The sequence below is a fragment of the Pseudorca crassidens genome, chromosome 6 (genome assembly GCF_039906515.1).
Source record: "Pseudorca crassidens isolate mPseCra1 chromosome 6, mPseCra1.hap1, whole genome shotgun sequence".
NCBI lineage: Eukaryota > Metazoa > Chordata > Mammalia > Artiodactyla > Delphinidae > Pseudorca > Pseudorca crassidens.
The window spans coordinates 39155528-39182345 of NC_090301.1; the positions used below are offsets into that span (position 1 = coordinate 39155528).

At 37.7% G+C, this 26818-nt stretch overlaps 1 protein-coding gene across 4 annotated transcripts in view; it reads left to right on the plus strand.

Annotated features, from left to right (window-relative positions):
• The window catches only part of DNAH7 (dynein axonemal heavy chain 7), a 247269-nt gene that overhangs the window by 128687 nt on the left and 91764 nt on the right, over nt 1-26818 (plus strand). For 3 of the 4 annotated variants that reach the window (XM_067741149.1, XM_067741152.1, XM_067741151.1), the window contains 10 exons: nt 743-874; nt 2222-2446; nt 5039-5236; nt 7528-7683; nt 8517-8685; nt 10763-10889; nt 12105-12324; nt 19652-20524; nt 22746-22975; nt 26045-26375. In XM_067741149.1, the coding sequence (XP_067597250.1) occupies nt 743-874; nt 2222-2446; nt 5039-5236; nt 7528-7683; nt 8517-8685; nt 10763-10889; nt 12105-12324; nt 19652-20524; nt 22746-22975; nt 26045-26375 (2661 nt within the window). The remainder of the gene's footprint in view (nt 1-742; nt 875-2221; nt 2447-5038; nt 5237-7527; nt 7684-8516; nt 8686-10762; nt 10890-12104; nt 12325-19651; nt 20525-22745; nt 22976-26044; nt 26376-26818) is intronic. The other variant, XM_067741150.1, reaches the window with a different exon arrangement.

Here is a 26818-nt window from a genome sequence, read left to right on the forward strand (position 1 = left end):
CTACTGGGACAGTGGCCAAATATCAAGTCACCTGCTTCTAATCTTCAGAGAGTCCATTTCAGAGTTAATTCTTACATGTTAACCATGAAGCAATACAACTCTAAAGGCTGGAAGAGAGCTTGGAGGGAAGAAGACAAATGTTTATTGAGAACTTGCTGTATGCTGCATGGTTATAGGAACTGTAACATTATTTATTTTATAAATTCTCATGGTGAGACCCAGAGAAATAAAGTGCACAGTATTTACAGCACTCCAGAAACATTTTATGCTCTTCAAGACTTAAAAATATATTTCATGAGTTTACTCCGAGTACTGCTGTAGCTTATAAAGATATTCTAAAATGGGCTTTATTTATGGAACATGTTAGATAAGCAAATTAATTTCCTGCTCTGAAAGATTTTTTTTTTTTAGTGTTTTGGTTTATGAAATTGGTATAACATAGAATCTATGTTTGTGATTAAATTAACTAAACTTGTAACTGAGTTTTTTCAATTTGAGAATCAGTATAAGAGTGATTAAAGAGCACACGCCACCTGGATGGGACATCCATTGCTGCCTCACTCTAGGGAACTAATATGTACCTCAGTTTTCCCTCCTATAAAATTAGAATTGTAACAGTAGTACCTTTTCATAGATACTTTGGCTGTTAGAACTAAATGAGTTCAATAAAAATTAGTTGATACTATTTCAGTTAGTGCCTCATTTAAATTGTTTCACAGACTTTTTTTCTCTGATTTTTCAGGAATTATCTCCTACTTCAGATACAAACTTAGTCCGATCCCTAATGAATCTGATAGACTGTTTTATGAGTGACTTTGCTGATGAAGTCAAAGTAAGAGAGAGAAATGATCGAGAAACTTACTCTTTACTTGAGGTAGGTCCATTTCTCTTTGAGTCTTGCAATAGAAAGACATCCACTGCTTTCCCCAACGCTTCCTAATTAATTAACCTCATTTTTCCCGGAACTGGAGTCTGGACAATGGGTGGTAGCTGAACAGTGAGGAAAAAGTCAGGTTCCAAATGCCAGGTGCTGGTAGGAAAGCTCCTTGACCGGCAGTTCTGTTGGATCAAGAAGTTTGGGTGGAGCCCGATGATTCCCACAGATCTGCTACTGATTACCTTGGGTCAGTTGGCCTGTCTCAAAGATGATCAATCCTCAAAATGTCAATGACCATTGACAACAGGATTCACCTCCCCTTCAACCTCCAAATTATAATTCATTGCTTTTTCTCCTTACTTTTCCGCCTTTTTCATGAGATATAAATGTTTAAAATATATATATGTATTGAGTATAAGTATATATTTGAAATGAGGAAAGCAAGAAAATATATAATCTATAAACATTTTAAATATAGGAATAAAATTATCAACAGACCTTGAATCTTCTTTAATAAAAAAATTATGTATTGGCTAATGGTAGCACTTCTAATGTAGTCAGTTACTTTTTCCATATGTTTTATGAAATAAATTTTTAGTTTCATTTAAAACAGTTTCCAGAGAAAGACAGTCTGTAAGCTGTGAGTAGGTGAATAGTGTGAAGCCAGAGTTCACAACTTTTATGAGCATAGTCAAGACTGTTTTAACATTAAAACATGTATATGTTTTAATGGCATTAAAAAGGGGATTTGATTTTAAAACTATCAAACAGGCTTTCTCATTTGAGTGGTGTGTCTTATTGTCTCCCCTGTTCCCTCTGCCTGAGTCTGGTAAGAAAGCTTGCAGGTTAGCAGTTCTAATTATACAATCAATGCTCAGGTAATTATTACAACAGGTAAATAAAAGTATTTGAATTTGTTCTACTTTTTTAAAAACACTGCATCAGAATTTAAATTTAATAAATATATATAGTGGGTTGATTATTCTTTATTAAAATATGCTTTTGTACTTTAATAAAAAGTTATCTCAATGTTCTTTTTAATATCAAAGTTCAGCCATATATTTAAATTATCACCTGATTTACCAGACTAATCATTCTAAGGTTTTACTATGCCTAGAATTTATACTTTGCATTGTATTATCTTCTCTGATAGTAAGACTTTATAAGACATGTAATTTGATAGAAAAAAACTAATTATTACAAAATCCTGAGATAACCTACTACCATATATCAGTTTATTCATTTCCTTTCAAAGATATTAATCTGGCTGATATGATTTAAGCTTCAAGAATAGATTAAAGTTATTCTTTAATGCACTCTTATCTTCTCATCTCTCCAATTCAGGGCATTTTTCTGTTTTCATTGATCTGGTCCATTGGTGCTTCTTGTAAAGATGATGATCGGTTGAAATTTAATAAGATTCTTCGAGAACTAATGGAAGGCCCGATTTCAGAAATAACTCGAAATAGGTTTAAATTACTGAGTGGTACTGAGCAAACATCTTCAAAAACACTAACTGTTCCATTTCCTGAAAAAGGAACAATTTATGATTATCAGTTTGTCACTGAGGTAAGAGTTCTGAAGCAAGAGTTGTAACTGCCAACCAGGCAGAGTCTCCTTGGAGACACACAGCACATAAAGGCTCTGTGGCCACCTTGTCACCACTGTTTACCTTAGGAGACAGCATGGAGTAGAGGAAGGCACGCTGGTTGTGAAGTCAGGCACACCTGGGTCTGCCATATAGCCTTGGACTAGTTCTTTAATCTCCCTGAACCTTGTTTTTCTCATTGATAAAATGAGACAAATAATAATACTTGTTGGGCCAGTTGTACTCATTGCAAAAAATCACACATTAGGACATCCAGTCCAGCACCAGGCGAGTACTGCTCAACGACACACCTCTGGGAGGTTCATGGTGCATGTTAGCACATCACAGGCTAAGAGGTCCTGCAGGACCGCCGCTGGGTGTTTAGGAATTCAGCCCTTCCCAAACAGATTGGACAATACAACCTGGGTGGTGTTTGTTCACTTGTTTGTTTTTGTGTAACAGCTCCCATAAGTACTGTAAATGAGGACAAAGTTTTGGTATACATATTATTTAAATATATGCAGATTTAAGTGAGGTTGGGATCACACCATATCCTCACTGGGTAGTTGTATATCCTCCTTCCTCCTTTAATAAAGAAAACAACTCTCTGTCTCACTGATATTTCTTTAATAAACTTATTTTTCTAAAACCTCCCTATAATCTACCATTTGGATGGACCATGATCCATTGCATTTCGTAGTCTTGGACATTGAAGTGTTTTTGTTGTTTTAGTTTTAATGCTTTTGTGAATATTCTTGTGCACAAGTCATTGCGTACATATCTGATTATTTCTTTAAGATAGGTTCCTAGAAAAGGAACTACTGTATCATTTTTTAAATTTTTATGGCTCTTGACAATGTATTGCCAACCTCACCTCAGAGGAGACTCTTCACCCTGCCAGCCACAAGATACCTTTATATCTTTGCTAATTTTACTTCAAATGACTAACCATACGCTGCATTTTCAGAGCACTTTGCAGTTTATTAAGCTTTTCCACAATCACTTCTATTTCGTTTCCCAGCATCTCAGTGAAATGGTAAAGGTAGGATTATTTTTCAAATTTTACCATTGAGGGAACTGAGTGAGGCTCAGAGATATTTTGTGATTTTTCCCAGGATCACACAATCTCTAAATGACTCTCTGTTCTAGGTTTTGTGATTCTTAATTTTTCCTTCCCCACAGGTGGCAAAATATCCATGTTAGAAAAGATTATCAAGAGTATCGAAAGAGCATTATTTCTTCATCAGTTTTAGAAAGTTCTAGGAATTTCTTTGCAATACTATTTTTAGACTGATGTAAATTCAGCCTCCTCAAATTCTCTGCTATGTGCACAGCACTGCCAGAAGATACAAAAATGAATAAAGCACAGTGCTGCCCTCTGTGAGTTCCTAACCTCTTCAGAAGAGTGTCATGTATACTGTAGGACAGAAGAGTCTTATATGTCAAGGTCCAGGGACACAGGGCATTTTTGTAACCGTAGGCCCATCAGTGAGGCTGGGTTTTGGGGAACATGAAGAAGGTGTGAAGGAAGAATGGGTCTAAATTCTAATATGCTTTGAAAGGCCAGGAGCTTAAATTGGATTTTGTAAGAAAGGAGAGGCCAGTGGTGTTTGTCTAAGGAGAGAGAGTTAACGTGATATTTTTGAAAAATTTTTTTATAGACACTGCCTTAGCAAATTAAAATTTTAGTTCATAAGCTAATTGGATGAAAAGATACAGTGTAATGTTAATTCATAGTAATAATCTCATATTAAGAAATCTCGTCTGTTCTGGATATCTGTTGCACACCAACATGAATATAGTTGACACTACTGAGCTATACACTTAAAAATGGTTGAAGGTAAATGTTAGGTGTTTTTTACTACAATTAAAAAAAGACACTACTATAAATAAAATAGATAACCGTTAAGGACCTACTGTATAGCACAGGAAACTCTACTCAATACTCTGTAATGACCTATATGGGGAAAAAAATCTAAGAAAGAGTGGATATATGTATATATATAACTGACTCACTTTACTGTACAGCAGAAACTAACACAAAGTCAAAATCAACTCTACCCCAATAAAAATTTTTGTAAGAAAGAAAGAGAAATCTTGTTTGAAATAATAAGCTGATGTTGTAAGTACCATTATAAAAGTCAAACAGTATGCAGCTGATGTTCTATGTAGAAAATTTTTCTATGTGAACGGTTTCTGTGTGAACAGGTATTGAATAAAATTCTTTACTCTTTAACACATTGATTAGACCAGTTTACTCAATACCATTAAAGAATCTAACAATTGGCCGAAATAACTGATCTTTGGGTTGACATAATCAGTGGTTTCAGGACATCAAAAGTATCACAACATTGCCATTTCATTTTTATTCATAAAAAGCCCAATTTCTCCTTAATTTAACATAAAATTTAACTTAAAAAAATTAGAGTGAAGAGTTTTAAAGGATAAAAACAAGTGCATAAATATCAAGGATTGTTGTCTTGATCTTTCATCTTTTTTGCAATGGCACAGGAGTGCCATCTAAAAGTATTTTACAACATGACATTCACTATTTGGTTATTTATTGTAAACAGGGAATAGGAAAATGGGAACCATGGGTAAAGAAGTTGGCAGAAGCTCCTCCAATTCCTAAGGATGTGATGTTTAATGAAATCATCGTACCAACTCTGGACACAGTTCGATGCTCTGCACTAATGAAATTGTTGACCACCCATCAAAAGCCTTCAATATTTGTAGGACCAACAGGAACTGGAAAGAGTGTTTACATTATTGTAAGTATTGTAGAAATCTACATGTTAAAATGTGCATGATAGTCCTAAGAAAATTATTTTTTAAACTACCTGAACTGGTAGGCAATGTTTTTTAAATACTTACGTATTTCAATGTTGCAGCCACAGAGAATTTTTGAGTAATTGCCTATTTATTTTTGAAAGTTGTTTAAAGATATTATGCTACTTTATATCACTAAATTATTGTCCATTTTAAAGTTATTTTAGTGAAAATAGCTTATACAGGATGAAGAATTTTATCTCCCTTAAAAAGGGTGTTTTGGTTGATATTTAATTTTTTAAAGTATCAAATATGTAAACAATTACTACATGGTAATAAGACTGATTTTCTTTAATGATTTCTGGAATCACACCTATTGTGTGGTAGGTAAGAAAATGCTAGCTGCTGCAACAGACATGCCCCAAATCTCAGTAGCCTTATAAATCTTTGTTCCCTTGTGTTTAGGGGATCACACTGATCAAAGATCAGTTCTTGCCTCTAGTTTCAGATTTCTGAAAGGAGAAAGCTGGCTGGAACTTTTTTTTTTTTTTTTTTTTTTTTTTTTGATGATGAGAAACAATGCCGTATTTTATTTTATTTTTTTTTGCGGTGCGGGCCTCTCACTGTTGTGGCCTCTCCCGCCGCGGAGCACAGGCTCCGGACGCGCAGGCTCAGCGGCCATGGCTCATGGGCCCAGCCGCTCCGCGGCACGTGGGATCCCCCCGGACCGGGGCACGAACCCGTGTCCTCCGCATCGGCAGGCGGACTCCCAACCACTGCGCCACCAGGGAAGCCCCTGGCTGGAACTATTAATGAGTAGCACCTCCAGCCTTTGACATGGCAAGTAAGTGCAAGTTTCCCCCGGGTCAGTTGGACAGTGTGGAAGGTAACTGGACTTGAGCCTTCCTGGGAGTCCATTCCATATGACTGCCCACAGAAGCAAGGGAACTCCACTAGTCCCCTTAGGTCAGGGAACTGTGCAATGTGAATGTCCCTTGGGAGTAAGTAAGGAACCTGCACATCTGGTCTTCTCAGAGAGCAAACATTTGGAAGCTTGCCATGACAGCAGGCAAGATAGCATTAGCCAAGAGAGAACCACAGTGACACCAGTGAAGTGGGAATTTTGCCTCTCTTCGTCCAGCTCTGCCCGCTACCGGACCGTGGGCAGGAAGAAGATAGGGAAGAGAGGTGGAGGAAAGAGGAGGAGCTATCGGTGGCCCCTCCCCCATTGCAGTTTCCCAGTCAATTCACATTCTCCCAGTTGTGACAGTACCTGTTTCTAGTTCTTTATTGATTTTATATTTTAATCCAGTCCTTTAATCCTTTGGAATATATTTGGTTATATAGTAGAATAATTGTCCTGGTATTATTTATTGAATAATCTCTTTCCCAACAGATTGAAATGTCACCTTTATCATACTAAATGCTGTATGTATCAAGAAATATCCAGGAGTGGGGAGGGAAGATGTTTAGACTGAGATTTTAAATCAAGGTGTTGAGTTGGACTGGATTTTTTTTTAAAAATAACAAAGTGTACAGAAAGCTAATGGATTTATCTAAGATATTATCAAGAGTTAGGGAATGGCGACTTGACATGGTTCAAGGCAGTGGGTGGAGAAAAATAAAGGCTTTGTCATTGGTACCACCATCAAATTCAGCCCAGGTAATAAACTGCCCAGGCCAAAAAGAATTACTTTTCACAAAATTGGGGAACATAATTTGCATCTTATTTTGTAATCTGCTTTTTTCTACTTAAGGTATTGTAAATATTTTCCTATTCCATTATTATTCTACAAGATGATTTGTAGAAAACAACATCTTGGTTAAGAATCATTGTAATTTTACCTGCTTTCCAGTGAATTCCATTTTGAAAGTACAAATTATACTATGTAAGCTTAACTTACAGTCAGATAACTTGATGAAAGTGGAAAGCTAATGAGCTATATTACAGAGAACGTTGATCTGGACAGAGACAAATGGCAGTCTAAATTCTTGTGTCATCTCTGAGAGCTTAACCAAGTTTCTTAACCCCTGAGTCCCTATGACTTCATGTTAGGCAGGAATGTGTACTCTGCATGGTGGTTTTAGAAATCAGAGAAGCCACGTGTCCAGAAGGCCTGCACAAATAGACACACTCCATTGACTTGGTAACTGTTATTGCTGTTGATTCCATCTCTTTTTACATTATGACACTCTAATATTAAATTCAAGTGTGTCAACAATGATGCTTAGTGGTTATTTTGAAATGTCAAAACATAATTGCAACTATGGCTCATTATTTCCTGTTATACAGAATTTTCTTTTAAATCAACTCAGTAAAGATATATACAAGCCTCTGCTGATTAACTTCTCAGCACAAACTACAGCAGCTCAAACTCAGAATATTATCATGTCAAAACTGGACAAAAGAAGAAAGGGAGTTTTTGGACCTCCTTTGGGCAAGAAAATGGTAATTACTCTCTGTTTCTATACGTATAGTACAGCAATGGTCCTATTCATGGGCATTGTTACATTCAGAACGAGGAAGCCAGATATACTGGTACTGGATGTCTTTTTGTGCAGTTTTTTTATCACAGATTTTGGTTAAGTTTTCTTAAAAGTGTGTTCAGATTTGTATGTGCATCAGGCAACTTGACATTAAAAACAAGCAGTTGCCCTTTGAATTCGAAGTAGAATATACATCTGGGAAATTACCTACCTTCCTAATTCTCTCATTAACATTTTTACCCATCGGAGTCTTTGCTTCTTGCTCTCTTGGCCTTTAAACAACCAAGCTATCAATTGACTTTTCCTCTACCAAGAATACACTTCCCGGGCTTCCCTGGTGGCGCAGTGGTTGAGAGTGTGCCTGCGGATGCAGGGGACACGGGCTCGGTGAGAGGCCCGCGTACCGCAAAAAAAAAAAAAAAAAAAAAGAATACACTTCCCAACCTTACTGTCATCACTCAGAGGTTATAATCATTTTTAAATCACACCTTCCTCATTTATTTTAATGTACTGAAGTTGTACAAGGAAAAAAGAGAAGGAATACTGAGAAAAGTTGCATGAGAGGATTAATAGGTTCTAAACTCTTAACTATAAAGGTTAGTAATAAGACTGTCTCCCTGTTCCTTGGTAACATGGATGCTAAGGGATATTCCTGATGTGAAAAGAAACCATCATTTCTCACATATGTACCCCACAAGAAGATAATCTGATTCTTTGCCTGAACATTGTTTGCACCATAGGACACTATATTAAGATGTTAATATTTTCTAATCCCTCTTCTCCTTTCATTGTCAGGTTGTCTTTGTAGATGATGTCAATATGCCTGCTCGGGAGGTGTATGGGGCTCAACCTCCTATCGAGTTACTTAGACAATGGTTAGATCACTGGAATTGGTATGACCTAAAAGATTGTTCTATGATCAAACTAGTGGACATTCAAATCATGTGTGCTATGGGACCTCCAGGTACGTTTTCTGAGTTTGTGCTTAAGATTGAAAATCACTCTGGCTATATATAAAGGGCAGGAGAAAGAAAGAAAGAGAAATCGGATAACTTGAGTTACAGTGTTTTGTGTATATATTTTCTATGTCTGTACATTGTGACCTAACAGAGTGACCACAATGATCAACACTGCAGAGTGGGTTGACTTGCTTGGAGTCATTCTCATCAAACCAAACAGCTCTTCCAAATCCTTTTTCTTCCACCTTTTAGGACTTTGCTTTCCATTTCCTATTCCTGCATTCTGAGGTCCCAGATCCCCTGAGAACCCAGATCCCCCTGGGGAAGCTCATTTTCCTCTGTTTCATTCCTTAAAGTTGCAACTGTACGAAACATCCCTGCTTCAATAGTCACCTTTCCCCTACCCCAATCAATTCCCATTTTAGTGAGTCTCTGGATTTAGACAGACTGTGGAGGGGGAATTTGAGTAGGAGATGGCCAAAATAATTAACTCTTAGAGATCTTTTATACTTTTCAGGGGAAATTTGTAAACTCAAAGAGATCTCTATGTAGGGGAAATTTTTTATTTTAGAATATCTGAAACAGCTTGATTCAACTGACTGGACATTTTTAACTCTTCTTTTCCTGAACTCAAGCTGGTATCCTATATTTTTAAAAATTCCCCTTCTTGATGTACTATGTCTTCAAGGAATCTCTCTGGTATTTGCCTCTGAACCACCTGACCTTTATCTGACCTATAATGCAGACAGTTTGCTCTGAGTCAGTAATTGCTCTCAGTACACTCCCTGGGCCACTTTGAATGCTTCCCCCTCCCCCCACTCTTTTTTTTTTAATTCTATTGCTCCTGGGTCCCAGACTTTAGCTCCACTTTGCCTCTCCCCCACTACCCAGCAGTCATTTGTACTAAGTGTCCACTTTCCTGGCCTCCTCAAGGACTGGACAGAGGAGCAGGCTAAATCCATGAGGTGTCTTTTCCTCTTGGACCCCATTTTCTAAAAAGACCACGATTTCTGAGCATTCTCTGGGAGGAAGGGTTGAAGATAGACCTGGGTATATGATCTCTGACCTTTCCTTCTGCAGCTCTTTTACCATCTCCTTAAGCTTGCCCAGGTAAATCAGTGTTTATTATAAGCTTCTAAATACATAGAGATACATAACTGTTTTGATCTATAGGCAACTAGTTACATGCTTTCACACATTATCCATGTTTTCAGAATCAGCACAGTATAATAGTGGTAGAAGCAAAAGACAGATTTACCGGGTTTAAAACAAACATAAGACATGAACTTACATATTTTTAAGCAATATAAAGGTATCATGCACATTTAACACCACTTCTTTACCAAAGATTTCATGATAGAATCCCTTTAAGGAGAAAATGCATTTTGTCTATACATGTAAAGATGATAATATCAATCAATTTTGTAAAGTGATGTTACATTCTAAGTCTGTTACTAAAACTTCATATTTGAAAATGTAATCAGTATTTTGTGAAAATAAGATAACCCCCCAGTTTTTACAATTACAGGCAGCCAGTGAAGTGGCCATGTGAACCACATAGACTAGTCCTAGGGAAATTTATTTCAAGATGTGGGGGAAGAATGAGGCTGTATGCCAATGTCATGCTGAATTTCAGCCATGTGGAAAGGACCCTAAAGTATGGTCAGTGAGAATCACCAGGGTTATGTTAATACTGCATACAATATTAACATTGTATAATATTGTATCTTAATATTGTATTGTAATGAGAATGTTTGACGGTTTACTGCTTTGGGCTATGTATGAGTCATGGAGAAGGTGGCCATTGGTTCTTTCTGTCTGGTCAAATTTCCTTTGGTAAATACACTTGACCAAGATTATATCTAATTAGTTGAACTTATTCAGATCATTGAACTAGAAAACAACACCTTGAGGTTGAGGAGAAAACTGTTTTGAGGTCAAGGTTATCCAAATAATCGATTATTCTTCTCTGTGTGCTGTGAATTTGTCCATCTTGCGCGTTGTTTTATGCTGTAAAGTGTAGAGAAAATGCTCTGGTATATATGAATAACACTGTTAAGGGTTATCCTTTTTAATATTTAGGTGGTGGTCGAAATCCAATAACTCCTCGATACATGCGACATTTCAATATTATAACAATCAATGAGTTTAGTGATAAATCCATGTTTACAATCTTCTCTAGAATCTTAACCTGGCATTTAAGAACCTGGTAGGTAATTGAAGGTGTGTTTGTTTTTTCATTGGGGGGGTGTAAAATCTTTGGGGAACATGTCAGTACAAGTAGTGCTTCTCAAACTTTTCCATGAAAGCACCTTTAGACACGGAAGAAGATAACAGGTAACATTGCTTCCCTCCTTTGCTCCCATCTCCAGGTATGGGAACATAACACAAAGGGACTGCAGTATCTTTCTCTTTTTCCTTTATTTTTCTGAAGTCTTGGATTTTAACCTAAAAATCCATACACATTTTGCCTCACGCTGTATAATATATCCATGTTGGAATGATCAGTGTTTTGAATTTTTGCCACATAGTTCAATTAATGCTGGAAAGATTGCCAGGTTTATCCTGTGACTTTGACACCCAGTAGTAAAACTCTTGAGTTCCCCAGAGGTGTCCATGTCCAGGTTTGAGTATAACCTTGGAGCCTGTACCCTGGGGAAATATTGCTCCCTAGCTCTGGACACTCAGCACTTCTCCACAAGATACTTGGAGGTCGGGGAGCCAAGTGCACCTGAGCAGTGCAAATCTTGCTCCCTGATGTGGACACCGTCCTCAGGAAATTGTCATTCCTTGCCCTATCCAGTGATGATGGAGGACCCCTTGTCAAGCCAGAAGTGAAATAGAGCCAATTTTTTCAAATGGATATTATTTCCCCATGTTCTTTCTACCCTAATTATTCCTTTTGCCCTTAAAAAAAAATCCTGGCTCATTGTTCATTTTACTTTCTTTTTACTCTCTTTTTCTTGTTCACTTTTCTTTATTTTTTTCTGTGTTTTTATTTTCTCCCTTCCCTTTCTCTGAAAATACCCATTTCACCAGTGTTCTTCCAGGGATTCTATCTCTATGCAATTAAGAATGCCAGGGGGTGAAAGAGGTTAGGAAGCATCGTTTAGTGGACTCTGGGTTTAAGTTACTTAATATGGGTTCCTTGGCTGGCTTTTCTGTCAGTAGTCTTAAGTTCATTAAATTCGTCCTGCTTACTCATGGAGTTCCTTTGAACATAAAATAAAATAATGAATGGAAAGTAGCTTTAAAAGAAGTAAAAATTCTATTATCATATCAAGAAATGGTAATTTTGTAAACAAAATCAATTGATTTAATCGTAAGAAAAAAGTCATGCTAGTCATACTAAATATCATTTATGTATCATAATTCTGTATTTGCTAACATTTTTCTTTCTTTTTACTTAAAAAATTTTTTTAAGTTATAAATTTCCAGACAGTTTTCTAGATTTGACCACACAAATTGTAAATGGTACAATGACTCTGTATAAAGAAGCAATGAAGAATCTCTTGCCTACTCCAGCCAAATCTCACTACCTGTTCAACCTCCGAGATTTCTCCCGTGTCATTCAGGGTGTGTGTTTGTCAAGACCAGAAACAGCAGAAACCAAAGATGTGATTAAACGTCTTTGGGTTCATGAGGTAAATCTCCATGTTACTGATATATGATGATGCAGGAAACAAAGATTTTACCATGCCAACAACTGCGTAAAAAGAAGTATTCAGCAATTTAAATAAATGGGTTCCACTATTTGGCATTCTGAAGGCCAATGGCCAAGATAATGTCTAAAAATACTTTTCGCTGATATGTTTTATGACATCTAAGATGCCTTATCTCTCATTTTCAGGAATTTCTGTTGATTTATAGGCTATTTCAAAGTAGGTATCATTCTTGGTCTCCTTGAAGTGACTTAATCCTTGTTAGTTTGACTTCAAATAATTTTGAGATGGAACACTTTTGTTTTCATTAGAAGTGAATGTATTTATGTTCATTACTTACTTGTAGTGATATTAGATGCCAAAAGAACTACAGAGTAAACTAGATTTGAGAACATAGAAACTATATAAAAATATATTTCTCTTTGGGAAGAGATACATGGGTGAACATTTTCTTGTAAAAACTTGTAGAGGAAGGGCAGGAGAGAGAGAAAAAAGAATACAAAAAATAATGCATCAAAAATAATAGTTCAGGGACTTCCCTGGTGGCACAGTGGTTAAGAATCCGCCTGCCAATTCAGGGGACATGGGTTCGAGCCCTGGTTCAGGATGATCCCACATGCTGTGGATCAACTAATCCCGTGAGCCACAACTACTGAGCCTGCGCTCTAGAGCCCGCGAGCCACAACTGCTGAGCCTGCGTGCTGCAGCTACTGAAGCCCGCATGCCTAGAGCCTATGCTCCACAACAAGAGAAATCACCGCAATAAGACCGTGCACCGCAACCAAGAGTAGCCCCCACTCGCCCCAGCTAGAGAGAGCCTGCGCATAGCTACGAAGACCCAACGCAGCCAAAAAAAAGAAAGAAGTTTAATATTTTTAAAATAGGCAAAGAATATGGGAAAGTGGGAGGAAAATTTTCTCTTTTTAATATATAACTAATATGGTTATTTTAATTTTAATTAATGTAGTTAGGAAATCTAGAAAATGGAAATGTACTGCTATGTTAAAACCATGTGTTACAGAGACATAAATTTCAAAAAGGCTTTACCAAATTCGATCTTTGTAGGCTTTTTAGATCTACAGTTTGAATTTTTATATCCTCACACATTCAAATATATGCCCAAGTGAAGGTCCATTCCACTCAGAAATTTCGGCCACAGCAAGGTCCCTAAAAGTGACTCTTTGGAAAATTATGATCTGCAGATTCCACTGTAGGTCACTTAATTGCCTGAGTGGGGTCCATATTCTGGGACATGAACACAGGCTGTCAGCCTGGTAGGCCACGTGGGTGACAGAAATGTGCTGAATGGTATAGAGGGAGAGTGGCGAGAGGGGAGGATGTCATTGACTTCACTGAAGGAGCACATTACCTAAGACAGCATTTGGTCACGGGCCAAATCTTCCTGTAGGAAGCATCTCACATCCTCCAGCTCGGGAACTTTGCCCTTGATATTCCTTCTACCTAGGACACTCCTCCCATTATCCACACAGCTTGCCCATTTACCTCCTTAAGATCTCAGCTCAAATATAACCTTACTATAGAGGCTCGTCTTAGACCATCTCTACGCGCTATAGCTCTTTATCCCTTGTCTCACTTTATTCTTCATAACACTGAGTGTCACTTGACCCCGTCTATATTTTTGCTTACTTATTGTCTCTACTAGAACAGAAGCTTTATGAGAGCAGCAGCTTTATTTAGTCACTGCTTTCCGCAATGCCTGATACATGACAAGCACTCCAGAAATATTGTCAAATGAGTGCATAAAGGGAAGAAAGAAGGCATCTTACTATCCATAACATGCTTCGTCATGTGGGATTATAATGCTTTGCTTTCTTCCAATCATGAGAGCAGTTCCTATTTGCTGTTGTATATCTGTGGTATGTACAGTTAAACTTTTTAGCCTTTTTCAGATCCTGTCCTGCCTCAGATGTCAGATTACTGAGTTTTGACAATGGCTGTTGAGCTCTTTGGGCATTTAATAAGGTTCATAATATAATAACTCTTCATTTTTAGTGACTACTTCATATTCATATAGTGTCATGAGCTTAAGTCCTTGGCTCAAAACCTTGAAATGGCACCTGACTTTTTGGGAGGAATTTGGAATAAAAGTCCAGCAGTCCATAAGACCTTGTATGTGTACCTTTCCCCAGTTTTTTCAGGTTACCTCCTGCTCTCACCTTCGTTCACCCACAACACAGGCCTCCTGGCTTTTTTCTGCCTGGAATGCTCTCCCCCCAGGTGTTGACCCTCTGGGCTGGCTCCCTACTGCCTTTGATCAAATCTCTCCTTCTCTGTGAGGCACAACGACCACCCTAATTAGTGCTGCAGCCTCACATCCCACTAGCAGTTCCAGTCTTGTTTGACCTGCTCTATTCTTCTTCTTTCCGTAGCAGTTCCATAGCATGTATCACCTTCTAACATGCTGCACAGTTCATTTGTTATGTTGGTTGTCCATCTCCCGCAGGTGGCATGCCAGCTCCTGAGGGCAGAGGATTTTTTTCCCTCACGGATTTGTCCACAGTGCTGAGCACAGTGCTAGGCACATTGTTCTCACCGTCTCAAACAATAGAAAGTGATTGAGCTTAACACTCTTAACTTGCGCTTTATTTCTGTTTACTCAAAAAGATTTCAGTACTTTAGGTGACTGTTTCCTCTCCACACACTTTTGCCAAACTAGACAACCCAATATAATTTCACTAAATGATTTTTGAGATATAAAACTGGCTTACTATTTTGCATTCCCTTTGGTTTCTGCATTGCTCTCAATCGTTAATGTGCCTAACATCTGGTTTGCTTGTTAAATATAGATACTCAGCACAAGCAACCCAAGAAAAAATAGATAAATTGGGTTTCATCAAAGTTAAAAATATTCATGTTTCAAAAGACACTATCTAGAAAGTGAAAAGACAACCCATAGAATGGAAGAAAATATTTGCAAATCATGTATCCGATGAGCATCTAATATCCAGAATACATAAAGAACTATTACAAAGCAATAGTGAAAGATGAATAACCTAATTTAGAAGTGGAGAGAGAAATAGACATTTCTCCAAAGACGATATACAAATGGCCAATAGGTACATGAAACAATGTTTAACATCACTAATAATTAGGGAAATACAAATCAAGGTCACAGTGAAGTACCCCCTAACACCCAATAGGATGGCTGTAATTAAAAAAAAAAACAACTGGATAATAACATTGCTTGTGGGAATGTCATATGGTGCAGCTGCTTTGGAAAACAGTTTGGTAGTTCCTCGAAATGTTAAACATAGAGTTACCATATGACCCAGAAATTCCACTCCTAGCTATATACCCAAGAGAAGTGAAAACATAGGTATACACAAAAACTTGTACATGAGTGTTAGCAGAAGTATTCATAACAGCCAAAAGTGGAAACAGCTCATACACATTAGTTGATGAATAGACAAACAAAATGTGGTGTGTGTGTGTGTGCTTATATACACACAGTGGAACTCTATTCAGCCGTAAAAAGAAATACTGATACACGCTACAACATGGATAAACCTAGAAAACATTACACTAAGTGAAAGAAGCTAGACACAAAAGGCCACATATAATATTTTCCCATTTATATGAAATGTCCAGAATAAGCAAATCCATAGTGACAGAAAGGAGATTACTGGTTGCCAGGGGCTGTGGCGGCATATGGGGTGGGGATAATAATAAGGGAGTGCTAATGGGTACAGGGTTTCTTTCTGGGGTGATGAGAAAGATCTAGAATTAGATGGTGGTGATGACTGCACAACTATGTGACTATTCTACAAAAACCATTGAATCGTATGCTTTAAAAGAGTGAATTTTATGATGTGTAAATTATGGACCAATTAAAGCAATTTGTAATCAAGACTTTGAGGCAAATGAATTCAAAGCACAAATACAATATAAATATGCCAGAAATTACTTCCCCTGCAAAGATTTAGATTTATAATGGAAAATTATATGTGTCAACTTTTAAAAATATAAGGGGTGGCAATGGAATAATAGTCGCCTGTATGGAAGAGAGGAGGGCAGGTATCAGCAGAAGTGAGAGTGAGGGAGCTTGCTAAGGTATTGAGAATGTTCTATATCTTGATCTTGGTGGTGGTCACCTGGGTGTAAATATGTGTAAAAGTTCCTGGAGGTGTACACTTAAGATTTTTGTACCTCGTGTAAGGAGATTTTTAAAAAGAAAAACAAAAAGATCTTCCCAGTCGCCATCCTCAAAACTTTTAAGTCAGCAGGTCCAGAGTGGGGCCCTAGATTCATGTGTGTTGACAGTCCCTGAGAAACACTGCCTTAGGTTCTTGCTAAATTGCAGCTAGATAATAATATACTTGATTCATGCTTAGACACTGATGCCCAATATGTGAGGTTGTCTTAGTTTCCTTTTTCTCATAAGAAGGAGGAGGTCTTCAGTATCTCAATCCAAGGAAGTGACTATTGTCATATGTTGGGAAACTCAGTTGTCCCATAGAGGAATAGCTTTTGAACGGGGTGGGGGGAGTATGTGGGAGGCTTCAGTCATACCATTTGTGTAGCTACTGCTGTTAGAAAAAAGGATGACACTATTATGTCAACCAGACAGCAGTGAAAACATTAAAATCATTACTCTTTTTTTTTTTTACATCTTTATTGGAGTATAATTGCTTTACAATGATGTGTTAGTTTCTGCTTTATAACAAAGTGAATCAGTTATACATATACATATGTTCCCATATCTCTTCCCTCTTGCGTCTCCCTCCCTCCCACCCTCCCTATCCCACCCCTCTAGGTGGTCACAAAGCACCGACCTGATCTCCCTGTGCTATGCAGATGCTTCCCACTAGCTATCTATTTTACGTTTGGTAGTGTATATATGTCCGTGCCACTCTCTCACTTTGTCCCAGCTTACCCTTCCCCCTCCCCATATCCTCAAGTCCATTCTCTAGTAGGTCTTACCCCTAGGTTCTTCATGACATTTTTTTTTCTTAGATTCCATATATATGTGTTAGCATACGATATTTGTCTTTCTCTTTCTGACTTACTTCACTCTGTGTGACAGACTCTAGGTCCATCCACCTCACTACAAATAACTCAATTTCTTTTCTTTTTATGGCTGAGTAATATTCCATTGTATATATGTGCCACATCTTCTTTATCCATTCATCCGGTGATGGACACTTAGGTTGCTTCCATCTCCTGGCTATTGTAAATAGAGCTGCAATGAACATTTTAGTACATGACTCTTTTTGAATTATGGTTTTCTCAGGGTATATGCCCAGTAGTAGGATTGTTGGGTCATATTAGGTAGTTCTATTTGTAGTTTTTTAAGGAACCTCCATACTGTTCTCCATAGTGGCTGTACCAATTCACATTCCCACTAGCAGTGCAAGAGTGTTCCCTTTTCTCCACACCCTCTCCAGCATTTATTGTTTCTAGATTTTTTGATGATGGCCATTCTGACCAGTATGAGATGATATCTCATTGTAGTTTTTTTTTTTTTTTTAGTCTTTATTGGAGTATTATTGCTTTCTCATTGTAGTTTTGATTTGCATTTCTCTAATGATTAATGATGTTGAGCATTCTTTCATGTGTTTGTTGGCAGTCTGTATATCTTCTTTGGAGAAATGTCTATTTAGGTCTTCTGCCCATTTTTGGATTGGGTTGTTTGTTTTTTTGTTATTGAGCTGCATGAGCTGCTTGTAAATTTTGGAGATCAATCCTTTGTCGGTTGCTTCATTTGCAAATATTTTCTCCCATTCTGAGGGTTGTCTTTTGGTCTTGTTTATGGTTTCCTTTGCTGTGTAAAAGCTTTTAAGTTTCATTAGGTCCCATTTGTTTATTTTTGTTTTTATTTCCATTTCTCTAGGAGGTGGGTCAAAAAGGATCTTGCTGTGATTTATGTCATAGAGTGTTCTGCCTATGTTTTCCTCTAAGAGTTTGATAGTTTCTGGCCTTACATTTAGGTCTTTAATCCATTTTGAGCTTAAAAACCCCAAAGTTAGCAGAAGGAAAGAAATCATAAAATCATTACTCTTGAACACAATTAGGCTGATTCCAAGGCAGTTTGTAATAATTACATTTCTCAGTTCTGTAGTGTTTTCACATTTGTTGTCATTTCATTTTTGCCATGCATCTGAGATTTGTACGGCAGGTATTACTACTTCCACTTTATAAGGTGAAGAAGCTGATGCAGACAGGTTTAATGTTAGAAAGTTTGCTGACAGAAATATGCATTACTTGTTTTTGTGTGTATTAGTCTACTAGTGCTGCCATAACAAAAATACCACAGACTGAGTGGCTTAAACAACAGAAATTTATTTTCTCACACCTCTGGAGGCCAAAAATACAAAATCAAGTTGCCGTCAGTGTGGATTTCTGGTGAAGGCTCTCTTCCTGGCTCACAGAGGGCCTCCCTATGTCCTCACATGGCCTTTCTTCTGTGTGTCTGCAGGGAAAGAGTGAGAGCTCTGGTGTTGCTTCCTTTCCTTGTAAGGACAGCAGTGGATAGGATTAGGACTCCACCCATATGAACTCATTTAACCTTAATTATCTTCTTAATGGACCTTTCTCCAAATACAATCACATTAAGGGGGTTAGGACTTCAACATATGAATATGCGGGGGAACATAGTTCAGTCCCAAACAGACTGCAACCAAGGGACATTCATACCACTCTAAGGAAATACTTATTTTATGTAGCAAGCCTGATTAACTACTTTTTGCAGTCCCACAACATGTGCAGATAAGCAGAGATTTATTTTAGTAGATTGCCCTCTGCAATTACTTACAACAAAAATAAGACAAATTTGCCCTCCACCTAAGACATTCCCTCTTTATCTAGAAAATGTACTTTTATTAAAATATATATATATATATATATTGATTTAACAACAATTTTCAAGATGTTATCTGGCTGAGAAAAGGAAAAGATCACTTCAAGGGAGTTGCAAAACCCTAGATACCAGTGCCCAGCTCTGTTATCTATATCTGAGTGAGCAGCAAATGCAGTCACTTACCTTCTCTAGTCTTTTTTTTCCCTTCTGTAGTCTTTAATGCTCTTTGCATATCTATAATCTACTTCAGTTCCCCCAATTTACCTTTATTTATTGACAACAGTGTAACTATGTATTATTCCAAATATATACAGTTAAAATTAATATTTAAAGTGAATATTATTATGAGCCAGTCCTCATTTGGATATACCTTTAATAAAACCCATAGAAATTTCTTGAGAGCACCTTTTATATTACTTGAGATGAGCACAGAAATGAAACTAAAAAAATAGAAGAGTCAGTTCTTAAAGCTGCTTTTTAATTATTATACAGGTGCTTAGAGTGTATTACGATCGCCTTGTGGATAATGCAGACAGAAGTTGGCTGATCAACTACATTCAAGAAATCTTGAAAAACTGTATGCATGAAAATTTTCATGAGCTTTTTCAAAGTTTGGATTTTGATAATGATGGAGTGGTGGAAGAAGATGACCTACACAGCTTAATGTTTTGTGATTTCCATGATCCCAAGAGAGAGGATACCAACTACAGAGAAGTTGCAGATGTAGATGCTCTCCGGGTGATAGTAGAAGCTCACCTAGAAGAATACAACAATATGAGCAAAAAAACCCTGAACCTTGTCTTATTCCGATTTGCCATAGAGCACATCAGCCGAATTTCCAGGATCCTGAAGCAGCCTCGCAGCCATGCTCTTCTGGTTGGTGTTGGAGGGAGTGGAAGGCAGTCTGTCACCAGATTAGCTGCCCACATGGCTGATTCTTCAGTTTTCCAGGTTGAAATCTCCAAGGGCTACGATAATTCTGAGTGGCATGAAGACTTAAAAGTGATCTTAAGGAAATGTGCAGAAGGGGAGATGCAGGGTGTCTTCCTGTTTACAGATACTCAGATTAAAAAAGAGTCATTTCTAGAAGATGTCAACAATCTTCTAAATGCTGGGGAGGTTCCGAATCTCTTTGCATTGGATGAGAAGCAGGAGATATGTGATAAGATGCGTCATTTAGATCGCCAACGGGATAAAACCAAACAAACTGATGGAAGCCCCATAGCTCTTTTCAACATGTTTATCGATCGCTGCCGCAACCAACTGCATGTTGTCCTTGCCATGAGTCCAATTGGAGATGCATTTCGGATTCATCTTAGAAAGTTCCCTGCTCTTGTTAACTGCTGTACCATTGACTGGTTTCAGGTATTGTCATGTAAATTTATATAGAGTTCTAGAAATATTGAATCTCCATCATGAGCATGACTTATTTTAGAGCCCCCCACCAAATTGTAGCTTAGCAGAATTTTCTGATCAATAATAATGTATTTTATGATTATAATTCAAAAATCATTATAATAGAATAACTTCTTATTGCCAGTGCATACAGTCATTGACATCAATTTATTGTAGAAAGTTTTAGGATAAAGTTGTGTATCAGTCAGGTTCCTGACAGGGAGCAGAGAGCACCCTGGAAGGCCTCACTGAGGAAAGTTGAATGAGGGGACTGTTCATAGAGGTGTAGGCAGGATTAAAGGAACTTGAGAGGGATGGTCAGGCAGGAACTGGTGGAGTATAGCAAGAAGATGTTACTACAGCTGGGTAAAAAAGGGAATAGGGGGGAAGAAGTGTTACTGGAACTTGGAGCTGTGGAAATAGGAATGTCTGATAGGAACAGGAACCCAAAACCTAGAGCTCAGCTTCTGCTAGAAAGGAAGAAGGGTAGAAATGCCTCTACCTCTTTTTTTTTTCCAGCCTCTTTCCATTAGCAAACCCAACAGGACATCAAAAGGAAGAAAGCCCCAGAGACCACTTTTTCTAGTAAATTTCAGTATCAGGAAGTGCAGAGCAGACAAGGGGGTGGGGTAGGAAGTTTGCAAGCTGTGGCAGAGATCCTGTAAGTGAGATCTAACACATAAGAATTTTTGACCTTGGGGAATTTACATAGCCCCTTTGTTCCTCCATTTCCTGCTAAGATTAATTATTTCACGAAAAACATATTTATTGAACTCTTGCTTTGTAGCAGGTCTTATCCTAAAGCTGGAGGTGAATAGGAAAATGAAACAGACTAGGCTTCTGCTTTCCTTGAGTTTGCTTACTTACTTGCAAATTAGTGGAAAATAATTCATCATACAGGGTAGCATGTAGGTTTTCTGAATCAGTGACCTTTACGAGGAAAGATGAAGGACAAAAATTGCCAATTTTGAGAGGATCTGGTAAGAGAATAAATTAGTGAAGACAAGGAGCTACATAGAAGGAATGAACGGCGTGAGAGAAAATCAGGGTGATGACAGGGGCACAGTAACTGAGGGGGAAGTCGTAGAGCTGAGGTCAGAAAAGTGGGAAGCGCCAGATCAGATAGAGATTTACAAGTTGGGCTTCGGATTTTATTTTATTATTATTAATTTTTTTTGCAGTACGCGGGCCTCTCACTGTTGTGGCCTCTCCCGTTGCGGAGCACAGGCTCCGGACGCGCAGGCTCAGCGGCCATGGCTCACGGGCCCAGCCGCTCCGCGGCATGTGGGATCCTCCCAGACCAGGGCACGAACCCATGTCCCCTGCATCGGCAGGTGGACTCTCAACCACTGCGCCACCAGGGAAGCCCCGGATATTATTTTCAATGTGCTGGGAAGTCTTTGAAGGATTGTAAATTGAGAGTGTGAAAAGAGTTAATTTGCCTTTGATAAGATCACTCTGGCAGCTGCATAGAGCTCAGAAGCAGGGAGACCACTTAGGACACTGTTGGAAAATTCCAGGAAGATGGTAACAGAGAGTTGAACTGCAATGATGGTTGTGGGAATAGAAAGAATGGAAAAGATTTGGAAGCTATTTTAGGGATGGTGCCCATAGAACTTGCTTTTGGGATAGATGTAGGATTGAGGAAGAGGAGAGGGATCAAGGATGACTAGCTTGAGCAACTGGGTGTATGGTGGAGATGTTGACTAAGTTGGGGAGGACTGCAACTATTTTGGGGGAGATAAGAACCGTGTTTTAGACTTGTTGAGTTTGAGATGATTATAAGAGAAATCAAAGAGGTAGTTGTTGATCTAATTCTGGAGTTTAGGGGAAAGGATAGTAACATTTACCTCAGAATTGTTGGGAGAATTAAACAAGATAATAATAGTAGAATGTGCACAAAGATAGACATTCTATAAATTTAGTTCCTTTTCTCTTCCTTGCTCCTGCAATACTCAGGCCCAATTTCTCTAACCCCTGAACAAACCATGAAGGGTTAATATTGCACACATTAGTTACTGGCTCCCTGTCATAAGGGGTCAAATACTAGGGGGAATTTCCTCATGAGTGTCTGTCCCACCCCATCCCTCATGTTTTTCCCTGCATTTCCACCATCCATGAAGGACTGCAGTAATAACAAACTCCTGTCAGTAAATTGGATCATGTGCTAAAGCATTTATCTTAAATTCAGTCCTGGCCTGAAGATGCACTACAGGCAGTTGCCTCCCGCTTCTTGGAAGACATTGAAATGTCAGAGGAAATACGAGATGGCTGTATTGAGTTGTGTAAAAGCTTTCACACTTCTGCTGTAGATTTATCGACATCCTTCTATGTTGAACTTCAAAGATACAATTACGTGACTCCTACCTCTTATCTGGAATTAATTTCTACCTTCAAACTGTTGTTGGAAAAGAAAAGGAGGTAAAAACAAAATTTCTTATTTCAAAGTAAGCTATGGTGGTTTTTAAAACATTTGTGTGGACAAAAATGACATAGCAATGATATGATAGAGATTTATTTCATATATGTATATACTGTGAGTTTTGTTACATCATTAAATGATTTACTCCACAGACACTTTTAGGGTAGGGAACAGGGCTATTCTTTTGTGCAGATGCATTGCCCAGCACATGATAAATGCATAATCATATTTGTTTAAGGACTGAAGGTGTGCCACTCAGAGCTGTGGTAAGGCTCCAGGATACTTCGACAATGCTATTGGGTAAACAACACTAGGGAGTAATTTTTCTTTAATAAGTAATTAGATAATAAATAAACCTTCTCTTTAGGTATTGAACAGCTGAAACCCAGAGACAGCCACTCAATATACATAACCAGCTTTCCTTCTTTAAGTAAACTCTTATTTGAAAACATCAATACAAACATCAATAAACTTATATGAATTTAAGCAATTTTTTATATTGCATTTGTAATTTTTAATATTTTTATTTCCCTCTTGAAGTCTGATTTATCAAGCTAAACTTTCCCAGGTACTTAAATAATTTCTAAAATCTAGTAAGTTAAACTTATACATATGGTAAGCCTTAAGTTCTTTTCAGTGTTTGACTATTGTCTAAAAACTTAATGAGATTTTTTTACTTCAATGCGCAAATTAGCTCTGTTGATCAATTACATAACTTATATTGGAGTACAAGGCTGATCTGTTCATCTAATAGACCAAATTCTTTTAAATATTAAAAAAATACTTAAAACACCAAATGTGCACAGATTCCTTGACAAAAAAATAATTAGTTTTTGCATATTAACTATAGTTCATTCTAAATCCTCCTACGGCTAACTCACTATCTCAGGCATTTTGATGAAGTACCTTTTCTCGTATTGTCCAAGATGCTACCTAGATACTGCTGGGAAACTCCTTAGCCGTATTTATAGTGACTTTTGTAATGCCTTCCACAGCAGGAGTGTCATAGCTTTCCTATTCATCATGGCACACACCCCGTGTTGAATCATACCAATGGTATTTTTCCCATCTACCTAGTGAAATCTACAAGTCCCACCCAAGGCTGCTACACGACTTAGTTGAATTTTACTATTTCTTTGGCTGTCATTTTATTATTTCTTTCCATGTAGATCTTAGGATCTTTAACCTAATGGAATCTTGCTTTTCTCCCCCCATATTTTCCCATCCAGGGAGATCAAAACCACTTGGGGAGTCTGATTAATTTGGGGGTATCACTCATCTTTCTGTTTGATTATATGCTCACAGTATTTAAGGCCATCCTAACTGGAAGAAAGATTATAAAAATGATATACAAACTTAGAGAAAGTTTGAAAGTAATAGTTTTCTAGGCATTTTTAGACATTCTTGTTGGCCTTCCTACTTTCCTCTTTTTAGAAATGTTCTCCTTTACCTCAACTAGAATTCCCACCCTGTAGTTATTCTTCCTTTAATAGCTAAAGTCTTTAGATCTCCTTATAGCCAGGTAGTACTGTAAACTCGAAGCAAGTTATCAGGTTCCCTGCCAAGAAACCAGTGTTTTAGCCAGGAAAGCTAAAACAGTGTGGTGGGATGAACCACCACACTGAAACTGCTTCATGTTGGCAGGAGTGAGACCTTTCCAGTGCTTGCTCCACAAAGGTTCCACTGAAACCAAACTCACAGATAATATGGTATCGTCTATCCAGTCTCCTCAGTTCCCATTGCTGTAACACGTTTTGCTCGGAGGGAATCACAAATGCCAAAAGTGTAGCATGTCCTGACTTGTAATGTTTTTTTTTCCCTATGACAGCCTTTTCAGTTTTCCAGCCCAAGCCAGTTAAGCACTCAGTTGAAGAGTGCACTTCCACCTTTAGACAATTATCAGGTTGGTTTGTTACCTACTCCAACCAATGTTTTGAAGAGAATTTCTAAAATGTGTCACCTTTTACTTTGAGACATTATGGCATCTCAAATATTTAAAATGAAACAAATTATAAAGGAGCGTTTTCTCTACTCATAATGTACAATTATCTCTAGAACACATATGAATGCAGATAAAAATTTAAAGTATGTTAAAATGTTACATTATTTTGGGCTTCCCTGGTGGTGCAGTGGTTGAGAGTCCGCCTGCCGATGCAGGGGACACGAGTTCGTGCCCCGGTCCGGGAATATCCCACATGCCGCAGAGCGGTTAGGCCTGTGGGCCATGGCCGCTGAGCCTGCGCGTGCGGAGCCTGTGCTCCACAACAGTGAGAGGCCCGCGTACCGCCAAAAAAAAAAGATATATATATATATATATTACATTATTTTGAATCAATTATTATTACCTTATAATAATTTTGCACCAAAAAAGTGTTGAGCTTTATTCTCTATTGGCCACTTTTATCTTAAATAAAAAAATTCCTATTTCAAGATACTTAACACATCTTAAAATTATATGCCACATTTGGCAGCATTCAAAATAATATATTTTGGGCACTGAAGTCTATTTAAAATAACTGATTATAAAAAGATTTTAAGGAACAATAATGTTGTTGGAATAAACTTCCCAAGGTGACTAATTGTAGAGGCACATCATTCATCTCGGTATAAGGAGGTTCCTTGCCTTATACTTAGTGTATTTATCTTTTGAATTTGTTATATGCCTAGATATTGTGTCAGGTACTGGAAATACAAAAAATCCCTAGACATACTGTCTACTTTTAATTGCACACAATCTAAAGTTCTAGAGTTTATATTTTTCACAAAATTGTTAATATATGTGAAAAACTTTCAAACCACTTTTTTTAAGTTGAAGTATACCTGATTTGCAATGTGTCAGTTTCAGGTATTAAGCAAAGCGATTCAGTTATATATATTTATAACTTTTCAGATTCTCTTCCATTATAGGTTAGTTATAAGATACTGAATATAGTTCCCTGTGCTATACAGTAGGTCCACTTCTTTAGTTATGCCTTGAAAAAGCCTGAAAAGCTCAAGAACACTTAATTTTTTTCCTTGAAGGAGGAGCTAGAGCCTGACAGCTAACCTTGTTTTATCTTTGCTTTCAGTGAAGTAATGAAAATGAAAAAGAGGTACGAAGTGGGTTTGGATAAACTGGATTCTGCTGCATCTCAAGTAGCCACAATGCAATTCGAGTTAGAGGCTCTACAACCTCAATTAAAAGTTGCTAGCAAAGAGGTTGATGAAATGATGATAATCATTGAGAGGGAGTCTGTAGAAGTTGCCAAAACTGAAAAAATAGTGAAAGCTGATGAAACAATAGCAAATGAACAAGCTATGGCTGCCAAAGCCATCAAAGATGAATGTGATGCTGACCTGGCAGGGGCCTTGCCCGTATTAGAGTCAGCTCTAGCTGCCCTTGACACTCTCACTGCACAGGTAAGAGCACAGCCACAGGCTTGCTGGGAGACGCATCATCATAGCTTAAGAAAGTACTTAATATTGTGTGCTACAATCTAGTCTGTTTTTCCAAATTAGTCTCCACATTTAATGCAATTGAAATCATTTTCAAATTGGGAAAAAGATTCCCTCATTCACCTGGAAAAAAAGAAATGTACATGCATAACTAAGACAATTTTGAAAAAGAAGCAAGCTTCCAAATGTTCTAAACAACCGTACAACAACTGTTATTTCAGGAACTTTGCAGAGCAACTTTAATCAACAGGGGTATAAGACCCAAGTACATATTTTGATGCTATGTGCACCTATTTCATATTTAGACACTTGTAATTGGAATATACCTTACAGTATATATGATAAAGTGTTATGTCAATGTTTGTCAGTTGTTTTTTGTGATACATAATATGGCTTATAATGTTATA